General features: G+C 40.4%; 1 protein-coding gene and 1 non-coding gene across 18 annotated transcripts in view; one reads left to right on the top strand and one right to left on the bottom strand.

Moving 5' to 3' along the window:
• The window catches only part of NSMCE2 (NSE2 (MMS21) homolog, SMC5-SMC6 complex SUMO ligase), a 237249-nt gene that overhangs the window by 153600 nt on the left and 58054 nt on the right, over positions 1-25595 (bottom strand). For all 17 annotated transcript variants that reach the window (XM_055545814.1, XM_055545802.1, XM_055545801.1 and 14 more), the window contains exon 4: positions 4247-4400. In XM_055545814.1, the coding sequence (XP_055401789.1) occupies positions 4247-4400 (154 nt within the window). The remainder of the gene's footprint in view (positions 1-4246; positions 4401-25595) is intronic.
• On the top strand, positions 12803-12874 carry TRNAC-GCA (transfer RNA cysteine (anticodon GCA)). The gene has a single exon. It is a non-coding gene; the product is annotated as a tRNA-Cys (tRNA).

The following is a 25595-nucleotide window of genomic DNA, read 5'->3' on the forward strand; positions in this document are numbered from 1 at the left end:
GAGTAAGCATAGCCTCAAATGAGTATAATTCATCTGCTGCTGTTATATTCTAGAGATGGTAAATACCAGATATCTGCACTGCTTCTCTTCTTTTCCCACAATCCTTCAGCACACTCTTTCTTGCAAGGCCTGAACCCAGCCTCCGAAGCATTTTGAACACATAGTTCCAGGCAACCCCTATCAACCAACACAGATAAAATCTGCATTCCTGTTCTTCCTCCATTAAGGCCCACTTGTATAATATTTGTTTTTGACATTTTGTCTTTGCTTTTGCTTGGATATTTGCTTTCATGGCTCTACCAGAATTGTATATATTATCTTCTCCAGGTCCTGGAACTCTGCCTTATTTTGATCTCAGAGCACAAGCTGCGAAGATTCATATACAGCAGGCACACAAGGTGTTCTGAATATACCTGAGACAAATGCACGGTACTTAGGAAAAAGTCTTGGAGAAGGAAATGGCAACCCACTCCAGTACTCTTGCCTAGAGAATCCGGTGGACAGAGCCCTGGTGGGCTGCTGTCCATGGGGTCGCACGGAGTCGGACACGACTGAAGCGACTTAGCATGCATGCATGCGTTGGAGAAGGAAATAGCAACTCCCTCCAGTATTCTTGCCTGGAGCATCCCAGGGACAGAGGAGCTGGTAGGCTGCCATCTATGGGGTTGCACAGAATCGGACACGACTGAAGAGACTTAGCAGCAGCAGCAGGAAAAAAATCTAAAGTTAACAACAACAAAAATACCTTCCCTTATTTCTAATTACCATTCAGGAAAGAGTCAGATAGTAAAAACAAGTTTGTGGGTCAGATGGTCTCTGATGCAACCACTCAACTCTGCAATTATGATGTAAAGCACCTATAGACAACATGTAAATGAATGAATGTGTCTAGATTCTCATAAAAATTTACGTATGAACACTAAAATCTGAATAATTTAATTTTCACATCACATTCTTCTCTTGACTTTTTTCCCCCCAACGGTTGAAAAATATTAAAAAAAAATCTTAGCTTGCAGGTCATAGAGAAACAGGGTGTAGGCTGGATTTGGCCAATGGGGCCATACGTACTGACCCTTGGCCTAAATCTGTGGTTTTCAAAATGAGAATTTCAGGGGGTCTGCAAGATCCTTTCATCAAGTCCAACTACCTATGTGTGAAGCTGGACTTTCTTTGGTTCAACCAAAACACTTAAAAAAAAAAATCAATCATCAATCAAAACAATACACAACAGATTAAATGCATGAGCAAATATGAAGACCCAGCTTCATTCTATTAAGCCAGAAATTGAAAAGATTTGCAAAAATGTAAAATAATGCCACTCTTCCCATTAATTTTTCTTTGTTTGGAAAATACCTAGTTATATGTCATCAGTCAGTTCAGTTCAGTCGCTCAGTTGTGTTCAACTCTTTGCGACCCCATGCATCGCAGCACGCCAGGCCTCCCTGTGTTCTTTATATTAACATGTAATGGACTTATGATTGATTTTTTAAGTGCATTAATATTTTTTAAGTTCCTCAGTTTTGATTTCTATTTAGATGCCAACAGCTACAACCCATGAAAAGTAAAAAAGCTGTCTGGGGGCCCTAAATAAAAAATAATTTAAAAAAATATGCTGTTTATACACAGACATGCACACACGTAAACTGGCCACACCCCATGGCACGTGGGATCTTAGTTCCCTAATCAACCAGGGATCAAACCTGCATCCTCAGCATTGGAAGCACAGTGTCTTAACCACTGGACCACCATGGAAGTCCCTGGCCCTCAGTAAATTTAAGAATGTAAGGGTTTCTTGAGACCAGTCACTTTGAGAACCAGCCGCTGAGCTGCAGCAGGATTAACTGCTGTAGGCAGAGCTGCCTTGAGAAATGAGGGCACCTCCTCAGGTCAGGGCACCAGACAGACCTCCTCATTTCAGTTTCCTTGATTCCCCCCCACCTAAGAGCTTCCTGGTATTTCTTTCATTAAATCCTTATTTGGTAAAATGCAATCCCATGCAATTTATGTTCTTGAATAACAAAGTTGGTGAAAATGTGGGGTGATTTTCATCAAAAGAACTCTTCTACTATGTGCAGACCATAAAAATGCTTTAGCCTTCGTCAAAATAGGTAACTAGATTCAAGTATCTCTCCCTGGCTTGTCTTTTCCAATCTTAAAAAAAAAATCCACAAAATTACTATTGTAATTCCTTGCCTTCAGAACATCTCTCAAAATAAACAGATTCACCAGCTTCTTTATAAATCATCTTCTTCTCTTTGACTTGGCTCCACAAAACTGCACAAGCCTGGTGCTAACCAGCATCCTCACTAGCGTTACATTAAAAGAAATGAAATCCAGGAGGCATGGCACCAGTTTAACTGATAGTGCTAACAATAATGCACTAAAAATCACATTTCTGCAAGTAAAGTATATACATCTTACAGAGTATCTTAAAAGAGTATTAATATTTTGCTTGTTTTACCATTTGATATTTTAAAATTTTTAAAAAGATTACTTCAGGAGACATAAAAGGAAAGTTCTCTTAATTCTAGTGTTACCATATGTAAGGAAACCCTATATAAGGAAGTTTTCTTAAATATAAATTTACTCTGTAGTAAGGTTTAACTGTCCAGACAAATGATGTATACTGCTGGCCTGGGGAAACCTCTCCCTCATTCCTCATTTTAGAGAGAATTAAAGAAATGATACTATAATTCCAATAATTATAATTCTGTTGAATACACACTGTTAATTAGAAGGCACTTCCACATGAGTATATGATTCTAAAGATCTTTATAGCTTTCTCTTATGGAATAATAACTTTGTAAACAATAACAAAGTGGGAAGAAATTTCTGTTTTTGAATATTTGTCCTTTAATCTGTATTATAAAATATCTAAAAAAAAAAATCAAGAATTATGATCAGATGCTAAATCTGCCATAATTTGTGATTATTGTCTCCAAGAAGAAAAATAAAATAATTTGGTTATTTTGACCAAAGCAAAAACTTCAATTCACTAGCATCTAGACCAGAAAGGCACTAGCAAATTATTACCTATTTGGAGAATTGTTATCCATCTGGGGAAACAGTACAAATTAATTTAGAGAGATTTGGTAGCTGTGCTGTTCAATGAAGAACAACCACCACCAAAAAAACACATAGATTTGAAATGTGGGGAAAATGCTTACTATTTAAATTTACAGTAAAAGAAAAGTCTCATCATGATTGCAAAACATTCCAAATTGTGAAACTTAAGTTATTTGTAAAATAGACAAAAGTAAAGCTGCTTCCTCAGTTATTTTTTGAGATCTCAGCATCAATTTAAAGAAAATGCTTATATTTAAAAGAAGGCCTATTTAAAAATAGGAATCCTTCTGCTAAATACAAATATGAACATGAAGTAAATTTATCTTGTATCATGCATTCCTGTTCCATGTATATGCAAATGAAGGTGATATGAAACCAAAGTTTGAAAAAAAATTACTTTCTTCAATTCTCTAAGGAATAAAAGAGCCTCAAACCTAAAGAACAACGACTGATGCTAGTGTAAAAACAATAAAATTACATAAAATTGGTATGTGGATTATATGGGAAAAAGGGGAGGAAAAAAAGGACATGTACTTCACTGTATAAAAAACATATATTTCTGCCAATACTGTCTTCAAGACTTCTGGGGTACAACTAATAATTTTTATACTCTCATTTTTAAATTAAAATTATGTGCATTAAAACCCTGAGTATAATAAAGTTTCCTGGGAAGCCAAAAAAAAAAAAAAAAAAATGAAAATCACATGGAATTTATACTACCACCAAGACAGAAGAGATCAAGAGAATTTTGGTCCCACATTTGAGAAAACATTGCTCCTTCTACTCTAAAACAGAAAAACTAGGATCAAGATACAGTTATTTTAAAGTTTGGCACAGCAGTTTAAAATTTGAAAACTACCTTTGCTATTTTAATAAAATAGCTTTTAGTTTTATTTTCCCAATTTCTTTCTCAGCAGTGGGACAATAACAGTGTAACTTTCTCTACTTGCTGGGGAATTTTCTTAGCACTTTGTGGAAACCGTTGGCTTTCAGAAATGGATAGGCTGATTTGAACCAAAAGTTAGACAAAATACAGAATTGCAACAACAATAAAAAAGCGATTTAGAAAGATCAAGCCAAGCAGATAAGCAAACTCTATAAAAATCAGTTTCTGGGACTGTTCATCCAGTCAGTTCCCTAATTTAAAAAAGCCAAACCAAAGCAAAGCATGCTGACTTACATTGCTTCTTTAGTTCTTTCAGCTGTTGTTTAAATTGGACAAATTTTTCATTATTTTGAAAGTCTGCATCGGAATTCTTATTCTGTAAAGCCAAAAACTTCTTCTCCACTAATAATTTTAGATCAGGTATTTTCTCTGAATGTTCTTCTTTTACCTGAGGAGGACGATAAAATTACTGTAGTTAAATGTTAACAATGACACAGTCTTGTAACAGTATTTTTCTTGCATTTTATTCAAATAAAAATATAGCGGTAGAAAACAGAATTTCCTTCAACAGAGAACCAGGGGGGCATGGCCCTGTTTCAGAAACAGACTGCTAGTGGACAGCAGAGAAACTCATTTACCCCACCTACCCTTTGGTTTCTTACACTATCCCTTCGTTGCCCTGCTGACTTGCCATGTCCAGACAACTACCGCACGCAACTGTGTCCTCCACCTTCACCAGAACCCGAGCATGACGGCACCTTCTTTTCATTTAGGTCTATGGGGTCCCTTCTCCTTCCTCTCGAGTCTGTCCTGCATTCTCTCCAGCACTCATCTTCTCTGGTCCTTGGCCCCGGCAGGTGAGGCTGGCTCCTCCTTCACAAAATGAGTGGAGACTTTAATCTTGAACTTCTACCATCTGCGGTCACCAGGAGTAAGTGCCCCTAGTCTGTTCAAGGCTAACCTCTCAATCTTTATTCTCCCCTCCCCCAATATTTTATTATAAAATTTTCAAACATGCAAAAATGTTGAAAGCATCATATTTTACCATTCAAAGTCAAAAGATTATCTGTAAGTCCTCTGCTTTGATTATCTTCTGTCATGGAGCAAAGAATTAGATAATATTCTTTTGTTTAATTGCTATGCATGCTATACATTAGCCAAATCAAAAATGAAAATTAAGCATGAAATCAAAATACCTAAATCTATATGAAATCAAAATACCTAAATCTATGTTTAAAGTACAGAATATAGGAACTGACTGTCTTCTCATTGCACTGATGAAGCTCAACCAGTGCCGGATCCATCATCAAAGAGAGGTGTGAAAAACATGGCAAGGCTTTAGTGACAAGTTATATGTAATTAAAAATTTAAAATAAGTTCTATAAGGCTAAAGAAACAATAAAGCTCAGTTTGGAAACAAGAAGGTACAAAGACAATCAATCGAATAATGCCTAATATCACAAAAATAACTGCTTCTACCCAGTGCATAGTTATTCTCTGTCTCTACACTGGAGAGAACAAGATGAAACAAGTTCAAGGCTGTAGCAAGAAGAGGGCACAGAGCAGACACAGAAAATAAATGAGTTCTCAGAAAAGAATAAGGGGCTCCCTTTCTGGATTTGTAAAATAAAAGCATACATATGAAGCTTCTCAAGGTCTTTGATTAGTATGAAATTATTATTTAATCTTCCATGATCAGAAAAGAGCTAATCTGAGCAGATATCAGTAACTGCAGATGTCCTTTTCCAACAAAGTCTCTAACCCACTCAACATACTTAATCTCCCCAGATCAAATGCAACCACTGCTGAGGAGCTGGGTAGAAAAGTGTGGGGGCAGGGGGTAGAGGCATTTTGGAGTTGACAATGCAGCAATTTGAAGTATGACAAGGAAAACCGGAATACATCAAACTTCGCGATTCAGAGTCCTTTCTTCCCCCACAGCTAGAACCTCCAGAGAACTGCTGTAAAGCACACAATTTCACTGCAGCAAATACCTTCTCTGGAGACTTGATGCCGCAGTTGGCATAGCTATCCGCTGCAAAGAGAACTTACTGTACTCCAGCTCTCAAAATGAGAGCCTGGGAAATAGTAAACTCATTATCTGTTTAAATCAATGCAATAAATAGGGATTAATTCTATTTTTTAATGGTTTCTTGCATTGTTTGTATTCTCAAGATAAAGAGATACAGAATCCCAAATGAGGAAAGAAAAAAGCCATTCTTTGAGTTGTTAGTTGACCATAAGTGTTACCTAGTCTGAAAAAAGTAAGGATGGCCCTCTTTTCCTAAGACAAACATAAAAATACCTCCAGGAAGTCTGAGGGGGAGGAGAGGATCTATTAGAGCCTTAGTCCATCCTTTTCCTAAGGATAAACTGCCTGGGTACAAGACTTAAAACCTGAGTTTTAAGTCACTGGGTGTACTAGTCTGGTAAGACTGTCATAGCAAAGTAACACAAACTAGATGGCTTCAACCACAGAAATGTATTTCCTCATGGTTCTGGAGGCTAGGAATCTGAGACCAAGGTGACAGCAGAGCGGGTTTGTAGATGGCCATCTTCTCCCTGTGGTACGGTCTTCTCTCTGTACATGTCTGTGTCCAAATACTCTTCTCTTGAAAGGACACCAGTCACCACATTAAAAGTAAGCACTCCAATGACCTCATTTTACCTTTGATTATCTCTTTAAAGACTCTATGTCCAAACACATTCTGAGATACTAGAGGTTAGGCCTTCAACATATCAATGTTGGGAGAACACAATTCAGTTCATACACTGGGTTAAAGAAATTTTAAGAGAGAATTTTTAAAATAGCCTATAGACTGTTAATCTTTATGCCATTATAATTTTTAAATGATAGAAACTAACCGAGAAGTAAACTTAGCAGACACCATAGTTAACAGAATGGGAATTTAATATTGTCCTGGAAAGAAAAGGTCATGTTTTTGAGTAGCACCCACTTATCAAGTGAGTGCCTTCTCTGTGTAGCTAAACAGGAGAGAAGACCAGAAAAGCTGATCAGGAGTAGGTGGTGAACAGCTTTGGGAGCCAGGCTGTGAAAGTGAGGCTTGATCTGATAGGCAGCAGGGAAAGACATTAAAATACTCTAATGAATAAAGTGATAATACCATGACAATTTTCTTTCTCTAAAAAAGAAAAAGATTGCTGTAGTTAAAGCATCAAGGATGCACTAAGACAGGAAAGGAAAAAGAAGTTACTGGACTATGCTAACTAATGGCAGAGGGGCTGGCAACTTGATCAAATTCTATTGCTATTTTTGAAGCAGAATTACTGAGTCATTTTGTGAGAGGAAGACATGAAACTGATGATGACTTCAAGATTTTTAATATGAGCAACTAATTACATAAAATTTTCTTGAGGAAAGAGAGGGCAATCCTGAACGTCTGGACAACATCTAAGTGGAAAGATCTAGTAAGCAGCTGGAAAGACATTTAAAATGACAGCATATGAAGAAAAAGAAGAGAAATGCAAAACGAATTCTTTTAAAAAAAAAAAAAAGTGAAGAAGAAAACCAGGAGTTAAGGCCAGTCCAAGAAGAAAAGAAAAGAGAGAATTTCCTTAAGAGACGCTTGTCCTTTGGAAAAAATGATGCAGGAGAGCTCGAGTAAGATAAGGGCTAAAAAGAAACCACTGGATTTAATTACCAGGCACTGGTACACTGCACTGGAACTACTTATCTGTTTCAACCTACTAGCCTGCAAAGCTTCTCTCAGGCAAGGATCATTTCATGATGCCCAGTATACTCTATGTTTCAGCAGCTGCTCAAATGACGCTGATGAACAAGTGAATTACAGAGATGGCAAATTCTACTCGTGATGTGAGAAGAGGGACTAAGGGGGTACCGTATGAGCAAGTGAATCAAGTTTGGCAGCAAGGGAAGGAGAAAGAGATGGGAAGCAGATCATGGGAGAGAGCAAAGGACACTTGTTTATTCGTAGAGCGGTCAACAGTAGCTTTAAGTGAAGTTGACATGATGGTGGAGAAAGAACATGGACCCCAAGATCAGACAGGTCTGGGCCCCTAAGTTGTGGATTTGTGGACAATCCTTCTAGGCTTTGGGTTTCTCTCACTTCTTAATCAGAAATCGGGAACGCTATCAATGCCATGAAAACTTAAATATGCCACGTTTGTGTTTAACTTTGGCGCACAGAACATATTTTTTTTTCTTTCCTTCCAACTTTAATATAGAGTCTTCAACATGTTTGCAGACTGAGAAGGAACCAGTGGGGGAACATAAATCAGAAACACTAAGAGAAATCAAGTAACAGATTTCATTTGAGGAAATCCTTCAAGTACTAGGGGCTTCCCTGATGACTCAGGTGGTAAAGAACCCACCCGCAATGCAGAAGACCTGGGTTCAACCCCTGGATTGGGAAAATCCCCTAGAGAAGGGGACCGCTACCTACTCCAGGATCCTGGCCTGGAGAATTCCATGGACTGTATGTAAGCCCATGGGGTCGCAAAGAGTCAGACACAACTGAGCAACTTTCACTTCAAGTACTAGGGCAAAAACTAGAGAGGAAAGAAGACCACCTGCACAAGCACAGGAGTCTTTACCAGGGGTCCTAACTGCCCACAGGGCTGCACATGCACGGACTTGAGGAAACCCCCAAGAAGCAAGGACAACAGGGACTGGTGAGCACCATGCGGAAGCAGCCAGCAGCAGCCCCAGGTGAGACGAAGCTGCCCCACAGCTCTGGGGGACCAATGCCATGTGACAGCAAGTCCAGGTTTCTAAGGACAAGGTACAAATCTAGACTTCTGTGAGATCTTTTTTTCTTTTGGTCTTTAAAACAACATATAGACCAAATAATACATTATCAGCCTGAAGCCAGGAATTTGAAACCTAACCTAACCTTATTAATGCAAACAAGATGTCAATATTTTGGACATAAAAGCAAAGTACTACTGTGATCCACAGTCTTTGGGGGTCAAGTGCAATCCCCAGACATCTACCTTAGGGATGAAATATGGTCCTTCCAAACAGGACAGAGAATAACAGGGAAAGGAGAGTGTGGGGAAGAGAGGGGAAAGTAAAGGATTCCATTCTGACATGCTAATCCCCAGTATTAATGAAAACCTTGGGCTCTAGACTTGAGATTAAAAATGAGGCTCTTCTGCTAACTGAATGACATTAGAAAAGTTACTAAATGCATTTAACCTTAGTTTCCTCACTTGTAGACAGAAAATAATAACAGGATTTCCCTCCCAATGTTGTGGACAGGAATAGCTGGGATGAAGCAATACAGCTCTGGTGAGCTATTTGTCATAGAGAACAGTCAGTGAGGAGTAGGTGTTATTGTTGTGATTATCATTATATGTATCTCCAGGGTAGCTGGATACCCAGGCCTGCAGCTCCACAGACTGACATGAACACCTACGTAGAGAAATCAGGGCATGGATTTTAATGGAAATCTGGAAATGAATGGGATTACCAAGGAGAGGAAATAAACAGAAACCAAAAAAAAAAAAAAAAAAAAGAGTAAGGCAAGAACTCTGGAAAATACTGAATTTATGGGGTAGTTCAAAGGATCAAGAAATCAAAAGTGCAAGAATTAACAGGATAACCAAAAGACAACGTCCCAAACGTCTAGGATATTTCAAGATCTGTCAAATGCTGCACAGAAGTCAAGCTAAAGAAGGACTGAGAAGTGTCCGTTGGACTCAGTGACTGGGTCACTGGGGACTTTACCAAGAGCCAGATAGGCACAAAGTGCTGACTTCAAAATACACAGATTTTTGTTGAATGAAGTGTCTCAAAATGATGGAGCAGTGAAGACAAAATACATGTTGCCAAATCTTCCAGAGACTCTCCAACTAACTGCTCAGTTTGAGTTCAAAAGCACTTGAGAACGTCTAGCTACATTTAATGGGAACCCAACATTCCTGTGACTTTAGTATTTGTCTTATGTCAGCCAGGGAAGGCAATTAAGGAGCTGACTGTAACCATGAAGTCAGATCTCTGGGGGCTTGTCCCTATGAACAGAGGCTCGTTGTTTCAGAAAAAGAAATAAAGGTAGGAACAAAAGGCAAACTCGTGGTCTTTACCCATACTGAAACTATGTATTATTTTTAGCATGCTTTAAACTAAAATCTGTAATATTTATATGATGATCACATACTTCATTTCTTTCAAACAATACTGTACACATATGCAATTACTCAGTGTGTCATTTTATTGCCACAGGACAAAGTCAAGGTCTCCTCCTCCAATCATCATTACTGCCTTATAGCTATTATTTCACTGGGAGAGAAGATCACAGGAGTGAAGGATATTAATGGGCTGAGTCATTCACACACTTTTGAATCATGTGAGAATCTAGTATAAAATTAGTCATTCTTGTAACTGAACCAAGACTCAAGATGGATTTACTCTCTCCAAAACAGCCACTGTTAGATGTTTGGCTCCCAAAAGAACATACACCTAATGATTTATATTTTGGATATCACACAGCCTTGAGAAGTTTATTATGGGTACACAGTGGTGATAAGCAATATGCTTTGTGTTCTGCTCCGTATGCTAAGTATCCCAAATTCCAATTCATGCTCTAAGGCTGTGGGACCTACTTTCATGCTGGGAATCCAGAGAGAATTGTCTCAACTGGTCCTAGAACATTCATTCAACAATATTTAAGAGTCCCAACTGGATACCAGGCAGCATAATGCACTTAGCATAATTGCTGAGACATTTATGGAGGTTGGCGCAAACTTACGACACACCACCAACCCAACTGGTCATGCACTGGGTAAATTTATATAGGACAACACTGTCTCCACCTATATATAGCAAAAAAGCTTGCAGAAGTTTTCACTGAAAGGCACATCCAGGCTACAAATCACTACGCTTTCACTGACTACAACCTAATTGCAATGGAGACACATTATATTTTCTAGCGACTTTACTATACTATCCATGACCTTAAAAAAAAAAAAAAAAAAAAAGGACAAAAACACATATGTCACACACACGAATGATGACCAGCATGGATTATACCCTTCATCTCAGGCCAGTTTCTGTTGTCAATTGCACAATCTGCACTGAACTCTGTTGGACTCAATTATTTGCAGTTGAGTGAGTTTCCTAGTGCCATTATTTAGTTTGACTCTTGACAGAAACACTTAATAGGGAAGGAACACTTCCTTGTTGAACATTGTGACGCACTGAATGGGCGTCTCGGTTTGCCCGGGTGCTGTAATACACCATTATTGGACATGGAAACATCTTTCCCTCTTCAAGCCTTTCAGAAAATTTTTGAAAATGAATAAATTTAAACCTGTGGGAAAGTGCCACTGGTCTAGTTCTAATGGACACGTCCTATTGGAATAGACAGTTGTCCCACAGATAGCAGTTGAATGAGGCAACCTCATCTTGTGTACATCTGTTACTAAACATTTCTGCTGTTGAAAATTACTCCCATCATTCCTCATGGCACCAATCCCACTATAAGACTATGACCAAAGGAATGACACATTTGTTACAGGATTCCAATATGGTGGGGGAGTGGGGGGAGATGGGTAAAGGAACCAAACTGCTGATTTGCCTTCTGGGCTTTGTTGTTGTTTGCTTTATTTTCTTCTCTATTTTCCTTTTCTTTGTTTCTTAGGCAGAACTTAGAGAAATAACCATTATTTACCTCTTCTATTTATTCACCCATTCAATAAATATTTACCAAATGCCTACTGCATGCAGGCACTGTGCTAGGCATTGGAGATTCCTTAGTAAACAGACTAACCTGGTCCATGTTGGTCTCTTGGGGTTTGGGGTATAGTGGAGGAAAACAGTACTATTTAAAGAGTCAAATACACTATCATCAGCTGTGAGAAGTGCTGTGAAGGAAATGTATTAGATGCTAGGAGAGCATGCAACAACATAAATGCCGAGAACATCATTTGACAGGCAATCTTTTTATGTACTGCTCAATTTAAACACAGGTCAGGCTGAGTGGAGAGTGAGAGGAGGATTTTTACTGTTGTTATTAACAAACACGTTGCAATTGCACAAAACCTTTCATCTGAGTGGTTCAAAGCCTTCTATACACAAGTATCATTATCCCAACTTGACAGATGTGAGAAATGGGCAGTTCACAGTGATTAAGCGTCTTGCCCAAGGTCATACTGAGTCAGTGACAAATGACTGCAACTCATTCAAACCTCCTTTCAACTTACTTTTGCTTTGCATGTGCCTCCAAGTGCCAACTCAAAATGAACTTTCATAACTCATTCTAACTTTATGAAAACATACCTGATTTCAGGCAGATATCCTTCACCTTCAGTGGCCATTTGTTAGTTCTCATACGAAAAGACGTTAATTCTGATTTTAATAAAATTGCATTCCTATCCACTACGCCTCTGTCAAAAATCTACAGAATTATTCAATGCCTTATTTTTCACTACAGTATCTCACTCAAGATTTCAGAATAAAAAAAGGACAGAAATGGGTGGACACTAATGGGATATACTGGGCTTCCCAAGTACCCCATTATCCAGAAAGATGATCTCCTAAAAATGCTAGATCATCTGCTGAAGATCCAGTTCCAGTGCTGCTGGGGAAACAATACCCATGAAGTTAATGTCCCCCAGCATGAGGGTAACCAGTGAATAATATATGAGAGTGTTTCTCCAATAGCCAGAAAACCAACCAAGGGACAAAAGTTGAATTAGCTGTGAATCTTCCCCTCCCTCACTTACACCTAACGACCAACTTGCATTTTTTTTTCTGCCATGATTGCAACTCAAGCTCTGCAGGTCTAATAGTCTTAGTATCCAAGAGAAGACTGATTTCACCCAGGGACTCAACAATGCCTTCAGTGATTTTGGGAGCTTAAACGGGCTTCCCTGGTGGCTCAGACGGTAAAGCGTCTGCCTGCAATGCAGGAGACCCAGGTTCGATCCCTGGGTTGGGAAGATCCTCTGGAGAAGGAAATGGCAACCCACTCCAGTATTCTTGCCTGGAAAATCTCATGGATGGAGCCTGGTAGGCTACAGTCCATGGGGTCGCAAAGAATCGGACATGACTGAGTGACTTCACTTCACTTCAAACAGCAACCTAGCAATTTTGAGCTTCTCAAGACACTGACCAGACAGACAAAAATTGAGGTTACAGATTTGGTTGGGGCAATGAACCTTAATTACCAAGGGTAAACAGGATTACTGCTACAGAGTGAGGAAAAGGAGGTGTGTGTCTGGGACCTGGACTACCTCCTAGGTTTGCCACATCATTATCTAAAGATAATGAGAGTCAAAAGCAACTCCATACAGACAGGATCACCAAGAACACATATACCCCAATAACTGCTGTTGTAGTCAGGTAAAAACCTACATCATTTGAGAGTCTATTGAGGGCAAAGAGAATATACAACAGGTACTAGAGAAGGGAGTTAAAATACCAACTATGGGTTCAGAATCAATAACAAAAGCTAAGTATCCAATATTTCTTCCTTGGTCTGACATGTACACATTTATGTTTCTAAATAATTTCTTTCTTTCTTTTCCTGCTCCACTCCGGAGAAAGCAATGGCACCCCACTCCAGTACTCTTGCCTGGAAAATCCCATGGACGGAGGAGCCTGGTAGGCTGCAGTCCATGGCGTCGCAAAGAGTCGGACTGAAGCGACTTAGTAGCTTAGCAAGCTGGTGGCTCACTAGTTACAAAGGACCATCATGGAACAGGAGGCACGTAAAGGAGGAAGTGTGTCCCAAGTATCCTAGATTTGGAAACAGACACTTAAGATGTTGTATGGGGGAAAGACAGAGCATATTTTCACTTTTATCAGAGAGCTGCAACATGTTAGAATGGAGCAATTTCCTATTGTTGCACTGTTAGCAAGTTTAAGTCTGGAAAGGAAGTGCATACAGAGGCTGAGTGGCCGAGCTTAGTGGTTGAGAATCTAGGAACCTTTCCTTTTGGGAATTTTCCACTTTATGAGTGATACCTCACTGGGACAGGAAGAGAAATTCACTTTCTCAGCTTCCATGCAAGAAGAACACAGACATGTCAGCTTGACCCCTGGCCTGTGGGACTTCAGTTATTGAGACTGACACAAAGGAGGTGCCAGCAGAGCCCCTGCAACCAGATTACCCAAGGATTTAACATTTAAATCCCAGCTCTGCTTCAGACAAGCTGTGAAGTCTTAGGCAACCTCTAAGAAACCTGATCCCTTCATCTCTAACTCTGCAAAAGTTTCTGCATTGTCATGAATGCTAAATGAATTAATGCATTTAAAGACTGTAGGGCTTTGGAATTCAAATACAGTAGCCACCAGCTACATGTGGTTATTCAAATCTAAAGTATTTAAGATTAAATACAATTAAAAATTTATGAGGTTGGTGCAAAGGTAATTATAGTTTTGGACTGTGAATTTTAAATCATTGTAACTAGGCTCAAACACATCTTTATTAATCAAAATAGGAACCATTATAGTCAACACATTTTTGCCAATGAGAATAAGTTTGTCTATTCCTGTAGCAAAAAAATCTCTGCTTCGGGATTTGACAAACTCTTGGAAAGCATTTTCTGCATCATGCTGGTTGCAGAAGTGTTTCCCTGCAAAAAGTTGTTGAGATGCTTGAAGAAGTAGTAGCCAGTTGGTGAGAGGTCAGTGAACATGGCGGATGAGGCAAAACTTCATAGCACGATTCATTCAATTTTTGAAGAACTGGTTGTGCAACATGCAGTCGGGCATTGTTGTGGAGAATAGGGCCAATGCCCTATTCTGTTGACCAATGCCAGCTGCAGGCATTGCAGTTTTCAGTATATGTCATCGATTTGCTAAGCATCCTTCTCAGATGTACTGGTTTCACCAGGATTCAGACCAGCCACATACCACCAAACAGTGACCATGACCTTTTTTGGTGCAAGTTTACCTTTGGGAAGTGCTTTGGAGCTGCTTCTTGGTTCAACCACTGAGCTGGTCATCACTGGTCCACTTTCATCATACATCACAATCTGAATGAGAATGGTTCATTGTTGTTGCATAGAATAAGAGAAGACACTACAAAACGAGATTTTTTTTTTAAATTTCCAGTCAGTTCATGAGGTACCATTTATTGAGCTTTTTCACCTTTCCAATGTGCTCCAAAGGCCAAAAGACTGTAGAATGGTCAACACTGAGTTCTTCGGCAAATCCCATGTAGTTGTAAGAGGATCAGATTCGATGACAGCTCACAATGGTTGTTTTTACCTTCTGATGGCCGGCCACTATGCTCCTCATCTTCAAGGCTCCATCTCCTTTGCAAAACTTCTTGAACCACCCCCGCACTGTATGTTCGTTAGCTGTTTCTGGGCCAAACATGCTGTTGATGTTGCAAGTTGTCTCCGCTGCTTTCCCACCCATTTTGAACTAAATAAGAAAATTGTTCCAATATGCTTTTTGTCTAACATCATTTCGTAGTCTAAAATAAATATAAAATAAGCAGCAAGTAATAAGTCATTCACCAAAAAAAAAAACATAAAATGAGAAATGCATGTTAAAATGATATATAACATAACTACATTTATTCAGAATATATTCCAATATCAAATGGCAAATTTCAACAGTGCAAAAACCACAATTACTTCTATACCAACCTAATAGTTCTTCGGTCACACTGTCACATTTCAAGAGCTCAAAAGCCACAGGTAGCTAGTGGCTCTTTCTACAGTGCTTATACAGAACACTTCCTTTACTGCAGAAAGTTCTACTGAAAAGCGCTGACTCACAGAAGAATTCCTGGCACTTATTTACCAGTACTGTCACCATTGTTATTATTTTACATTACATCCCCAGAACTTCTATCTCACATCTAGAAGTTTGTACTTTTTGAGTACTTTCACCCGATCCCCCTCCTTCATCTCTTCCCCTCAACTCTGGCAAACACATTATCATTACTGTCACAAGAGCAAGTTTAAGATACACTCGAATTTAAAACCTGGTGGACATGCAATTAAATGATGTCTTCTGACAAGAATCAGCAGAGTATCAGTTGCAGTAATTTCTCTCAATTTATAGCTTATTATGGGCAAGGTATTGAGCTAAGCGCTTCACAGAGCTATTTTATTTAATCTTCCTAAACAAATAAACAACCTGAGAAGTAAGAACATCTCTATATTACAGATTGGGAAGTTGAGGCCAAGGAGTGGTATAACTACGAGCACTCAAAATGCTCATCAGTACGGGATGTGCGATTGCCAGGTCTGCAAAACTACTAAATCCATGACAACTTCAGTTTCATTTCCCTACAGATTTACTGAGTGTCCACTAGGGGCCATGCACTGCATAAATGCTGGGAATACAGTGGAAACAAAAGAGACCAAGACTCTCCCCTCATGGACTCCGCGTTCTAGTTAAGAAGAACAGTCAGAAAAGATATAATTAGCTGGATGGTAATAAGTGCTATGGAGAACAATTAAACAGGGTGGGTGAGCTCCTCTATGATGGATGGTTATGGAAGTCCTCACTGAAAAGATGACATCTGAACAGAGACCTGATGAAAATTTAAAAGGGCAGGGAGGGAGTAGAAGGAGATAGAATCAGAAGTGAAGATGGAGTTGTGGGGTGGGGGCAGACCAGGGAGGCCAGTGCGTGGCCTTTAGCCCCTGCTCTGAGAGAGATGGGAAAGACTGAGCAGAAGACTGAGGAGATCTGGTTTGCTTTTTTGGAGGATCACTCCGGCTACTGTGATGAGACTGGGTTTTAGGGGAGGAACGGCTGCAGCAGGAGACCGCTTAGCAGCAGGCCAGTCAGTAGGCGTCCGCTGGCCCAGGAGACCCTGGCCCAGACCAGGGTGGCAGCAGAAGTAGCAACAGGCGGTCAGAATCTAACCGCATTCTGAAGGTAGAGAAACAGGGTTTATTGATGAACCCTGCGGATGTGGGCTATGAAACATTAATGAACTGAGGACGACTTTGGGTTTGGCCTGACTAGATGAAATGGTACAGATGCCATTTCCTGAGAAGGGGAAACTGGGAGGAACAGCTGGTTTGGAGGAAAAAACAAACAAAAAAACAAGAGTTTAGTTTTAGAAAGTTAAATGTGAAATGCCTATGGGAATGAAATGAAGTGGGAACGAAAAGGAGACAGTTGTACGTCTGAGACATGGTTTTGGAGAAAAGATAGGGTTATAGCTATAAACGCTATGAAAGATGACTAAGTGTGTGGTGTTATGAGAACACAAGATACATCTGGTGGACAGAGGCTGGGTGATGTCAGGGAGGGCCATGAAGAAGGAGCAAGACTAAGTTTATGAAGGGCAGGAAGGCGACAGTGATCTGAAAGGGAGAGAAGAGCACCTCTACCAGAAAGAATAATGTGTATTCAGCCCAGAAGCAAGAGAACATTCCTGGAACTAGCATAAAAGAATGGTAAAAAATGAGGCTACCAAGTTAAGCAGGGGTATATGAATTTAATCCTGAGGGTAATCAGGAATAACTGAAAAAGGCAGGTAAAATAATCAAATCTGCAATTTAGACAGAGTTCTCGAGCTACTAGATAGGAAGCAATATTTGTTGTGTTGTTTAGTCACCAAGTCGTGTCTGCCTTTGCGACCCCATGGACTGTAGCCTGCCAGGCCCCTCTGTCCGTGGGATTTCCCAGGCAAGAATACTGGAGTGGGTTGCCACTTCCTTCTCCAGGGCATCTTCCCAACAAAGGGACCAAACCTGTGTCTCCTTCACTGGCAGGCGGTTCTTTACCACTGAGCCACCTGGCAAGGCCAGAAAGCACGTCAGAAGAGAACAAAACTCTCTGTAGCAAACTCTCCATGGGAGACTAGAGATTATGAAAATGGCGATGAAAATCATTTGAGAGTCAGTAAATGCTGGTGATGGAATGAGCGCTATGAGGAAGTAGGAGGAGTGAGGATGATAATCAGGTTTCTGATGTGGGCCACTGGGTGTAGGATGTTGCCATTTCCTAAGTTACAGAATCTCCGAAGAAAATCAAGGGGAAAACTCTATGGGCCATGCCAAATTTAAGGGGTACATTGAAGCAGAAAGATCAAACAGATGACGTGTGTGATTCTCAGACATGTGATCTGGAATGGAAATAAGGATTTGGAACTCGGCAGCACAAAGATGGGCTTCCCAGGTGGTGCAGTGGTAAAGGACCTGCTTGCCAAAGCAGGAGATGACAGAGCCATGGATTTCATCCCCAGGTTGGGAAGATCCCCTGGAGGAGGAAATGCCAACCCACTCCAGTATTCTTGCCTGGAAAAACCCAGGAACAGAGGAGTTTGGCGGACTGCAGTCCATGGGGTCACGAAGAATCGGACCCAAATGAGTGCATACACACAGCACAAAGACAGTAATTTAAGTTGAAAGCTCAGGAAGAGAGTGCAAAGGAGACAGTCTAAGAACAGGTAGGAACACCAAGATTTCATGGCTGGAGAGGTAAAGCTGGGTCTACCAGGAGACTATGGAGGCATGGCTGAAAGCAAGAAGAAACGTCAGACGTGTTGTCATGAAATTTAAGAGCACATAACAATTCAGGGAGGAGGGAGTCCTCCACAGTAGCAAAGTCAAAGTCAAAGAAGAGAACAATGTCCTCTGAATTTTTCACCAGGTGTGGAATCTCGGGCCATTTCTGCAATTCTTTTGACCTCAGCATCCTCATCTATGCAAGAACGTTCAATTTCCCGCTGTATGCAGTTTTTGTGAGGCTACATGGTGATGCAGACCAAGTACTTAGTGCACTGTCAGACATACAAGGCACTGAGAAAGGTGCTCTATTCTCAGCGCCCCACATTTCACGGGATGTCAGACAGGCCAAGGCAACAAGGAGAAAGGGGGCTGAAAGCACGAAACCACACGGAACCAATGGCCTGGGAGCACACTATGCATTTTGAAAATTCGCAATGGAGAGATAAAAAAAAAACAAACCAGAGACTTTGTCCTTTTCTTCCTCCCCTCTCCCAATGTTCCCTTCAGTTCAGTTCAGTTCAGTTCACTCAGTCCTGTTCGACTCTTTGCGACCCCATGAATCACAGCACGCCAAGGCCTCCCTGTCCATCACCAACTCCCAGAGTTCACTCAAACTCATGTCCATCGAGTCAGTGATGCCATCCAGCCATCTCATCCTCTGTCGTCCCCTTCTCCTCCTGCCCGCAATCCCTCCCAGCATCAGTCTCTTCCAGTGAGTGACCTCTTCGCATGAGGTGACCAAAGTACTGGAGTTTCAGCTTTAGCATCATTCCTTCCAAAGAAATCCCAGGGCTGATCTCCTTCAGAATGGACTGGTTGGATCTCCTTGCAGTCCAAGGGACTCACAAGAGTCTTCTCCAACACCACAGTTCAGAAGCATCAATTCTTCGGCACTCAGCTTTCTTCACAGTCCAACTCTCACATCCATACATGACCACTGGAAAAACCATAGCCTTGACTAGACGGATCTTTGTTGGCAAAGTAATGTCTCTGCTTTTCAATATGCTATCTAGGTTGGTCATAACTTTCCTTCCAAGGAGTAAGCGTCTTTTAATTTCATAGCTGCAGTTATGTTCCCTTTCTCCCCATTTAAATGTGGTTTATAATTCAGAAATCCCCCAGAACCTGTCAAAGGAACCTTTTAAGCATATCTTGGGCTTCCCAGATGGCTCAGTGGGTAAAGAACCTGTCTGAATGCAGGAGATGCAGGAGTCACAAGTTTGAGTCCCAGGTCAGGAGATCCCCTGGAGGAAGGATGGCAACCCACTCCAATACTGTTGCCTGGAGAATCCCATGGACAAAGGAGCCTGCTGGGCTACAGTCCACAGGGTCAAAGAGAGTCAGACACGAATGAAGTGACTGAGTGTGCACGAACAAGCATATCTTAATAATTACACAAAAAACTGTGTCAGTAAGATATTTACTACAGTCGTCATAAGTTGGTGATAACAGATGTTACGTTAAGAAGGGCAGCTTAAACTCAGGAGCAGTCCCCAAATAAATAAATGTTCTGTAGAAACCAAATCTATCGACCAGTGATTTCAAAATTTTTTCCAACCGTTTTTAACACAATAACCCAGGTAATGTTTATCAAATGAAACATTCTAACTACATGATTAAGGAGACCTTTGGACAACCTAACTTACTCTCAGGTTAGTTTCGACACTGACGAGATGATAGTCATTAAGAAGTTTCCCAGATGGCATAGACTTTCCTGTCAAGGATTAATGCTCTCACCTCCTCAAGGACATAGGGGCAGGTGGAACTGGGAAAACTATATCCAACTTGCTTGCTTTTCTAATGGAAAAAAATACAGTGCTTTACAAAAACAAATACCACTGATTTTTTTTTTTCATATCTAAACCATTTCCATCCTTCTAACATAATTTCGTTCAAAGCCTCCTTGCTTTAGGAATTCTCTTGATGAAGTTCTCAATGCACAAAGCCTAATATCCCTATCTGCTTATTTTTTTGTTGTTATTGTTGTTAGTCGCTAAGTCATCTCAGATTTTTTGCAACTCCATAAGCTGTAACCTGCTAGGCTCCTCTGTCCATGGGATTTCCCAAGCAAGAATACTGGAGCAGGTTGCCATTGCCTCCTCCAGGGGATCTACCCAACCCAAGGATCAAACCTTTGTCTTCTGAATTGGCAGGCGAATTCTTTACTGCTGAGCCACCTGGGAAGCCTCATTGCTGCTATGTTGCTTCAGTCGTGTCCGACTATGTGCGACCCCATAGATGGCAGCCCACCAGGCTCCCCCATCCCTGGGATTCTCCAGGAAAGAGCACTGGAGTGGGTCGCCATTTCCTTCTCCAATGCATGAAAGTGAAAAGTCCAAGTGAAGTCGCTCAGTTGTGTCCAACTCTTAGCGACCCCATGGACTGCGGCCCACCAGGCTCCTCTGTCCATGGGATTTTCCAGGCAAGAGTGCTGGAGTGGGGTGCCATTGCCTTCTCCAGGAAGCCTCATTATTTTGTGTTATATCCAACAAAATCAAGGCTCCAAAGAAAGTCCTAACTAATGGGGAACTTGATTTTCTTATACTCATTTAGATAAACTTTTCCATTCAACTCAGCAGTGGTTGGTGATACAGAAGCTTGTCCTGCTTTAGAATCTGAACAATGAAAGAAGTTATTTCTTGCTCCAGTCTGTATGTGTGAGTGCGTGTGAAGGGGAGATGCTAGGGGGCGGGACATACACATGTGGTGCTCTCTCTCCTGATGAAAGGAAAAGACCCGGGAGGACACAGGGACAATGCTCAGTATCATGGAACATTCGAGACCAGAAAGACCAGCCTTCACCACCTAGGCCATTGGAGAGTGCCCCCAGCCACTACATGGTTGCTGATATAAGGATGGTGAGGACTTCCTGCTCATGTCCCATGTCTTTCCTGGGTCCTCCAGTCACCCACCATGAACTAGAAGATCTGAATAACCAAAGGAACAAATTTACCATTTCCGTCTTAACCAAACAGAAAGAGACATGCTCATTGTTCTTTCCTCTGTTTTTGCCAAGCATCCATCAGAAAACCTAGTTTATGTGACTATAGGGTCTGAAAAAGCAGCAAAATATCTATTTTGTGAATACTACATTTTTAAAAAAATCCATAAGTTATCGTCTAACATTCTGATAGACTAAGTCTGATTTCAGGTCCCTTGTCTTTATATCATGGCATGTGTCTATAGCACAGAATAAGGGTAATTCAAGGATATCAGCTGGCTGTTTCTCTCATTTATATCTTATCCAACACAATAAAGACCGTGGAATTGCGAACAATCCAGTGGTTCATTAAGCTCCTTCTGCTTAGGCTGGTCCATTCAATCTCATCTAGAAGCATATCAAATTCTCTGTTCTTGCTTTCTCTGTAATTCATACAGCTTCCTGTTGTTTGAAATGACTTCCTATTACTACAGCTATCAAACTGACTTTCACCTTACATTTTGTCACTTATGAGAAAAATTTTCTGAGCACATGACAATGACTTCTAATTTAATCTAATCAAAAGCCACTGTACGGCAAGCAAATAAACAAAACAAAAATCAGTTAGGTGATTCATAGCATACAGAGCACTTTTTACAATAACTTATATAATTTGATTCTCACTGCCCAGAGAGATTAAGTAACTTCCTTGAACCAAACACAGAACAGGTGATAAAGCTAAAACTACAAGGTGGCTACCAAGTCTGAAAGCATACAATTTCATACAACTTACAATTTCATATTGTAAAGCATACAATACAATTTCATAACAGAGGATACCATTAAGCCATTTATCGTGTATTCACCTATTCACCTATGGCCACCCTGTAAAATCCAGATTCTCCAGCCATAGTCTGTTTTCCTTGATTCCCTGTACATTTACTCTGAAGCACTCAAGAAGGCAGCAGTCAATGGAAAATACCATCTTTAAATTGTATGATATTTTAAACAAAATTATAAACTAGGTTTAATAGTCCATTCTCCAATTTAATTTCTCAACCACCTTGTGCATGGAGATTAAAAGACGCAATTGGGACTTCCTTGGTGTGCCAGTGGTTGAGACTCTACGCTTCCACTTCCGGGACAGAGGTTCTTATTTCCCCAAATCAGAGGCGGGGAGGTGGGGGAAGAACTCAGATCCTGGATGCTGTATGATGTGGCCAAATTTTTTTTTTTTTTTAATAAAAAAAAAATAAGCAATTAACATTCTCTCATGAAGCCTCACTTCCTGTGAGGGCATGAAATTAAGTGCTTTACCTACATTACTGCACTTAATCTGTGCAAAAGCCCCATGAAGTATCATTATCCTCTTTCTTACAAATAAGAAAACTGAAGATTTTAGAGGATAAGTCAGAGGACCAATGTCACAGTTAGGCAGTGGAAGAGCAAGGATGAACCTGTATCTCCTGATTCCAACTGTGGTATTCTTTCCACTACCCCAGAGAGATACCCTTTACATGTTCCCTGAAATGCCACTTATTGACCATTTCTCTGCCTTCTTCCATGCAGAGACTTCCCCCTCACTGCTTCTAAAAACTGATTATGAGCAAATCTATAGTCTAAGCTGGCAAGACAGAGAAGGTGATGGCATCCCACTCCAGTACTCTTGCCTGGAAAATCCCATGGACAGAGGAGCCCGGTAGGCTGCAGTCCATGGGGTTGCGAAGAGTCGGACATGACTGAGCGACTTCACTTTCACTTTTCACTTTCATGCATTGGAGAAGGAAATGGCAACCCACTCCAGTGTTCTTGCTTGGAGAATCCCAGGGACAGCGGAGGCTGGTGGGCTGCCGTCTATGGGGTCGCACAGAGTCGGACACGACTGAAGCGACTTAGCAGCAGCAGCAGCAGCAAGCTGGCAAGAAGGAAAATGTTTCTCAACCTGAATTAACCAACACCACTTAAGAGTACTGCCTGGCAGCAAGCACTACAGAAATGTTAACTAGGCTTACTGTTACTATGGAAAGACTGAGTATCCCATCTTTTTAATATAACAGTTCCATATAATAATATTCCTCAAGCAGTTCTTTAATACTAACAGAATCCTTCCCTGTGCATGTCAAGGCAGTGTGAAGAGTCACTACTCATTTAGACTAAAATTTTACATTTGGGAGATTTACAATAAGATGTGTAAGATCATAAGCATATTTTATAACCAAGACTAGATAAAAACACTCCTACTCCCAAATGAAACTGAATTCAATGAAGTACATATGTCCTGAGGCACGGAGACATGAAAAGAGCCCTGAATGACACATCAAAAAACCAAGGTTCAAGTCTCAACTCTTGAGACTGAGCATGCAACCTGAGCATGCCCCTTAACCTTGCAGAGGCTCAGAGTCCATCACATCCACCTTACCTAACTTGGAAGGTTTCTGTGATCATTAAAGAGGGCAGGGATTCCAGAGGGCTCCTCACCCATTGCCTGGGGCAAAATAAGTTGGCTTCAGACTCTTTTAGTCAAAGTGCCAGGGGACTGAAGAAAAGAAACTGATTATTTCTAAATCTGGTTTAAGTAAACCATCAACAGCCTGTAGACAAATATCAACTGGGGAAGTCGGAAGAGAAGTTAATTTGCTTTCATCCACTAGGCTAAGTCCTCCAGAACATCTGAAACACCAAACTGACACCAAGAGCACAAATGGGTTTTGTTACAGTTTTATGGAAATTGGATTACAAAGAACCGTTTATGATTAAATCATTAAAAAAAAAACTGGCTAGCCTGGAAACCTAGCCACTGAATGTTCTATGGGAAACTGTATTCCATGAGTCGATTCAGAAATCCAAACACTGGGAATGTGTCTTGTCTCTTTCAAGCTCCAACAGCTAACAGAGACTCCCTTCTGATCCTCTGAGGCAGATTCAGGAAGCCTCTTTCACTCTTAGGGCCTGAGGCCATTCAGATATGAGATGTCAGATGGGGACAGTCAGGATATAATAACTATATACCACCTTTCACTTTCTGGGGGGAGGGAGGGCCAAAACATACTCCTATTTATAATAACCCATCCCTATTTATAAACTCATTTTATCCACAATTGCCCAGTGAAGTATGTAGGGCAAATATTGTGATAATTCCCATTTTAGAAATGAGGAAGCTGAAGCACAGAAGTTTCCGTGACTTGTCCAAGGTCACAGCCTGGCAGAACAAGGATGAGAAGTCAGATCTTTACTTCCCAGCCCAACACTCGTATCAACGAAATGCCAACTGCTGAGAGAAGGGGAGAAAGTAGTAAAGGTGCCTGTGATTTACTGAGACTTGACTTTTAGACTAATTTCATCTGGCTTTGTGAATTTTCATTAATTTCCTTCTTTGGTGTTGCCTGATGAGTTAGTCACTAAAACCATCATATCAGAAAGTATAAATTGTCTCATATTATTTCCTCATTGTTACCAATCGATGTTCAACTTTAAGTGTTTCATAATAAAGTGACTCAGAGACTAAGCAAGCCCAATCTGCATTAGTCACTTGTTGAACTGTTACATGAGATTTCTGCAGAAATAAGCATTTACCAAAAAGATGACTAAATTAAGGACAAAAAGTGAATGTAAAACTTACACATTTTTTCCTTCCAGTTTAAGCTGTGGCATGAGAAAATAAACGTGAGGAAACAAAGCACAAGCCACCTATAAATGGCAATACATTTATTCTGAGTTTAGGGGATTTAGAAGAGTGTACCAATTTAAACAGCATGTAGCAGACATTTTTGTGATGAGAAAAGAAGTTAAAAGTTAACAGGCCAGAGTGCTGAGCCCTCGCCTTTATACAGCACTTTTACCTCTCAAGTGCTTTCGCACAGGTTATCTCATTTCTTAATCAAGAAATCGCTCTGTGAGAGGTAGCAGCAGATATTACTGAGTTCATTTTGCAAACCTGCTTAAGGTCAACACAACTTTTCAGTAGATAGGTATAGACAAAAACACAATAATTAACCCGAACAGTAACACCAAACAATTTACTACTGTAATGGGGACACAGTTCACAAAGGTAAAACATGTTAATTCCATATTTTGGCTGAGCAATACCATTCCTATTATAGACAATATCGCATGACATTCTAACTTCACCTATATTATTTATGGGTGCTTTAAGTAATACGGTAAGAACTTATTCCAAGAAAAAAATTGAGGCTTTTTTTCTGTTTTTGCTGAGGCTTTTTAAGACACAGTGTAACCACACCTCATGAGCCATATTTATTTTCTGATTTTGTAAGAGGGATGCTCTGAATACACCCAGGATTTAGTTCATTT

This window comes from Bubalus kerabau, chromosome 14, assembly GCF_029407905.1.
Source record: "Bubalus kerabau isolate K-KA32 ecotype Philippines breed swamp buffalo chromosome 14, PCC_UOA_SB_1v2, whole genome shotgun sequence".
Taxonomy (NCBI): Eukaryota; Metazoa; Chordata; class Mammalia; order Artiodactyla; family Bovidae; genus Bubalus; species Bubalus kerabau.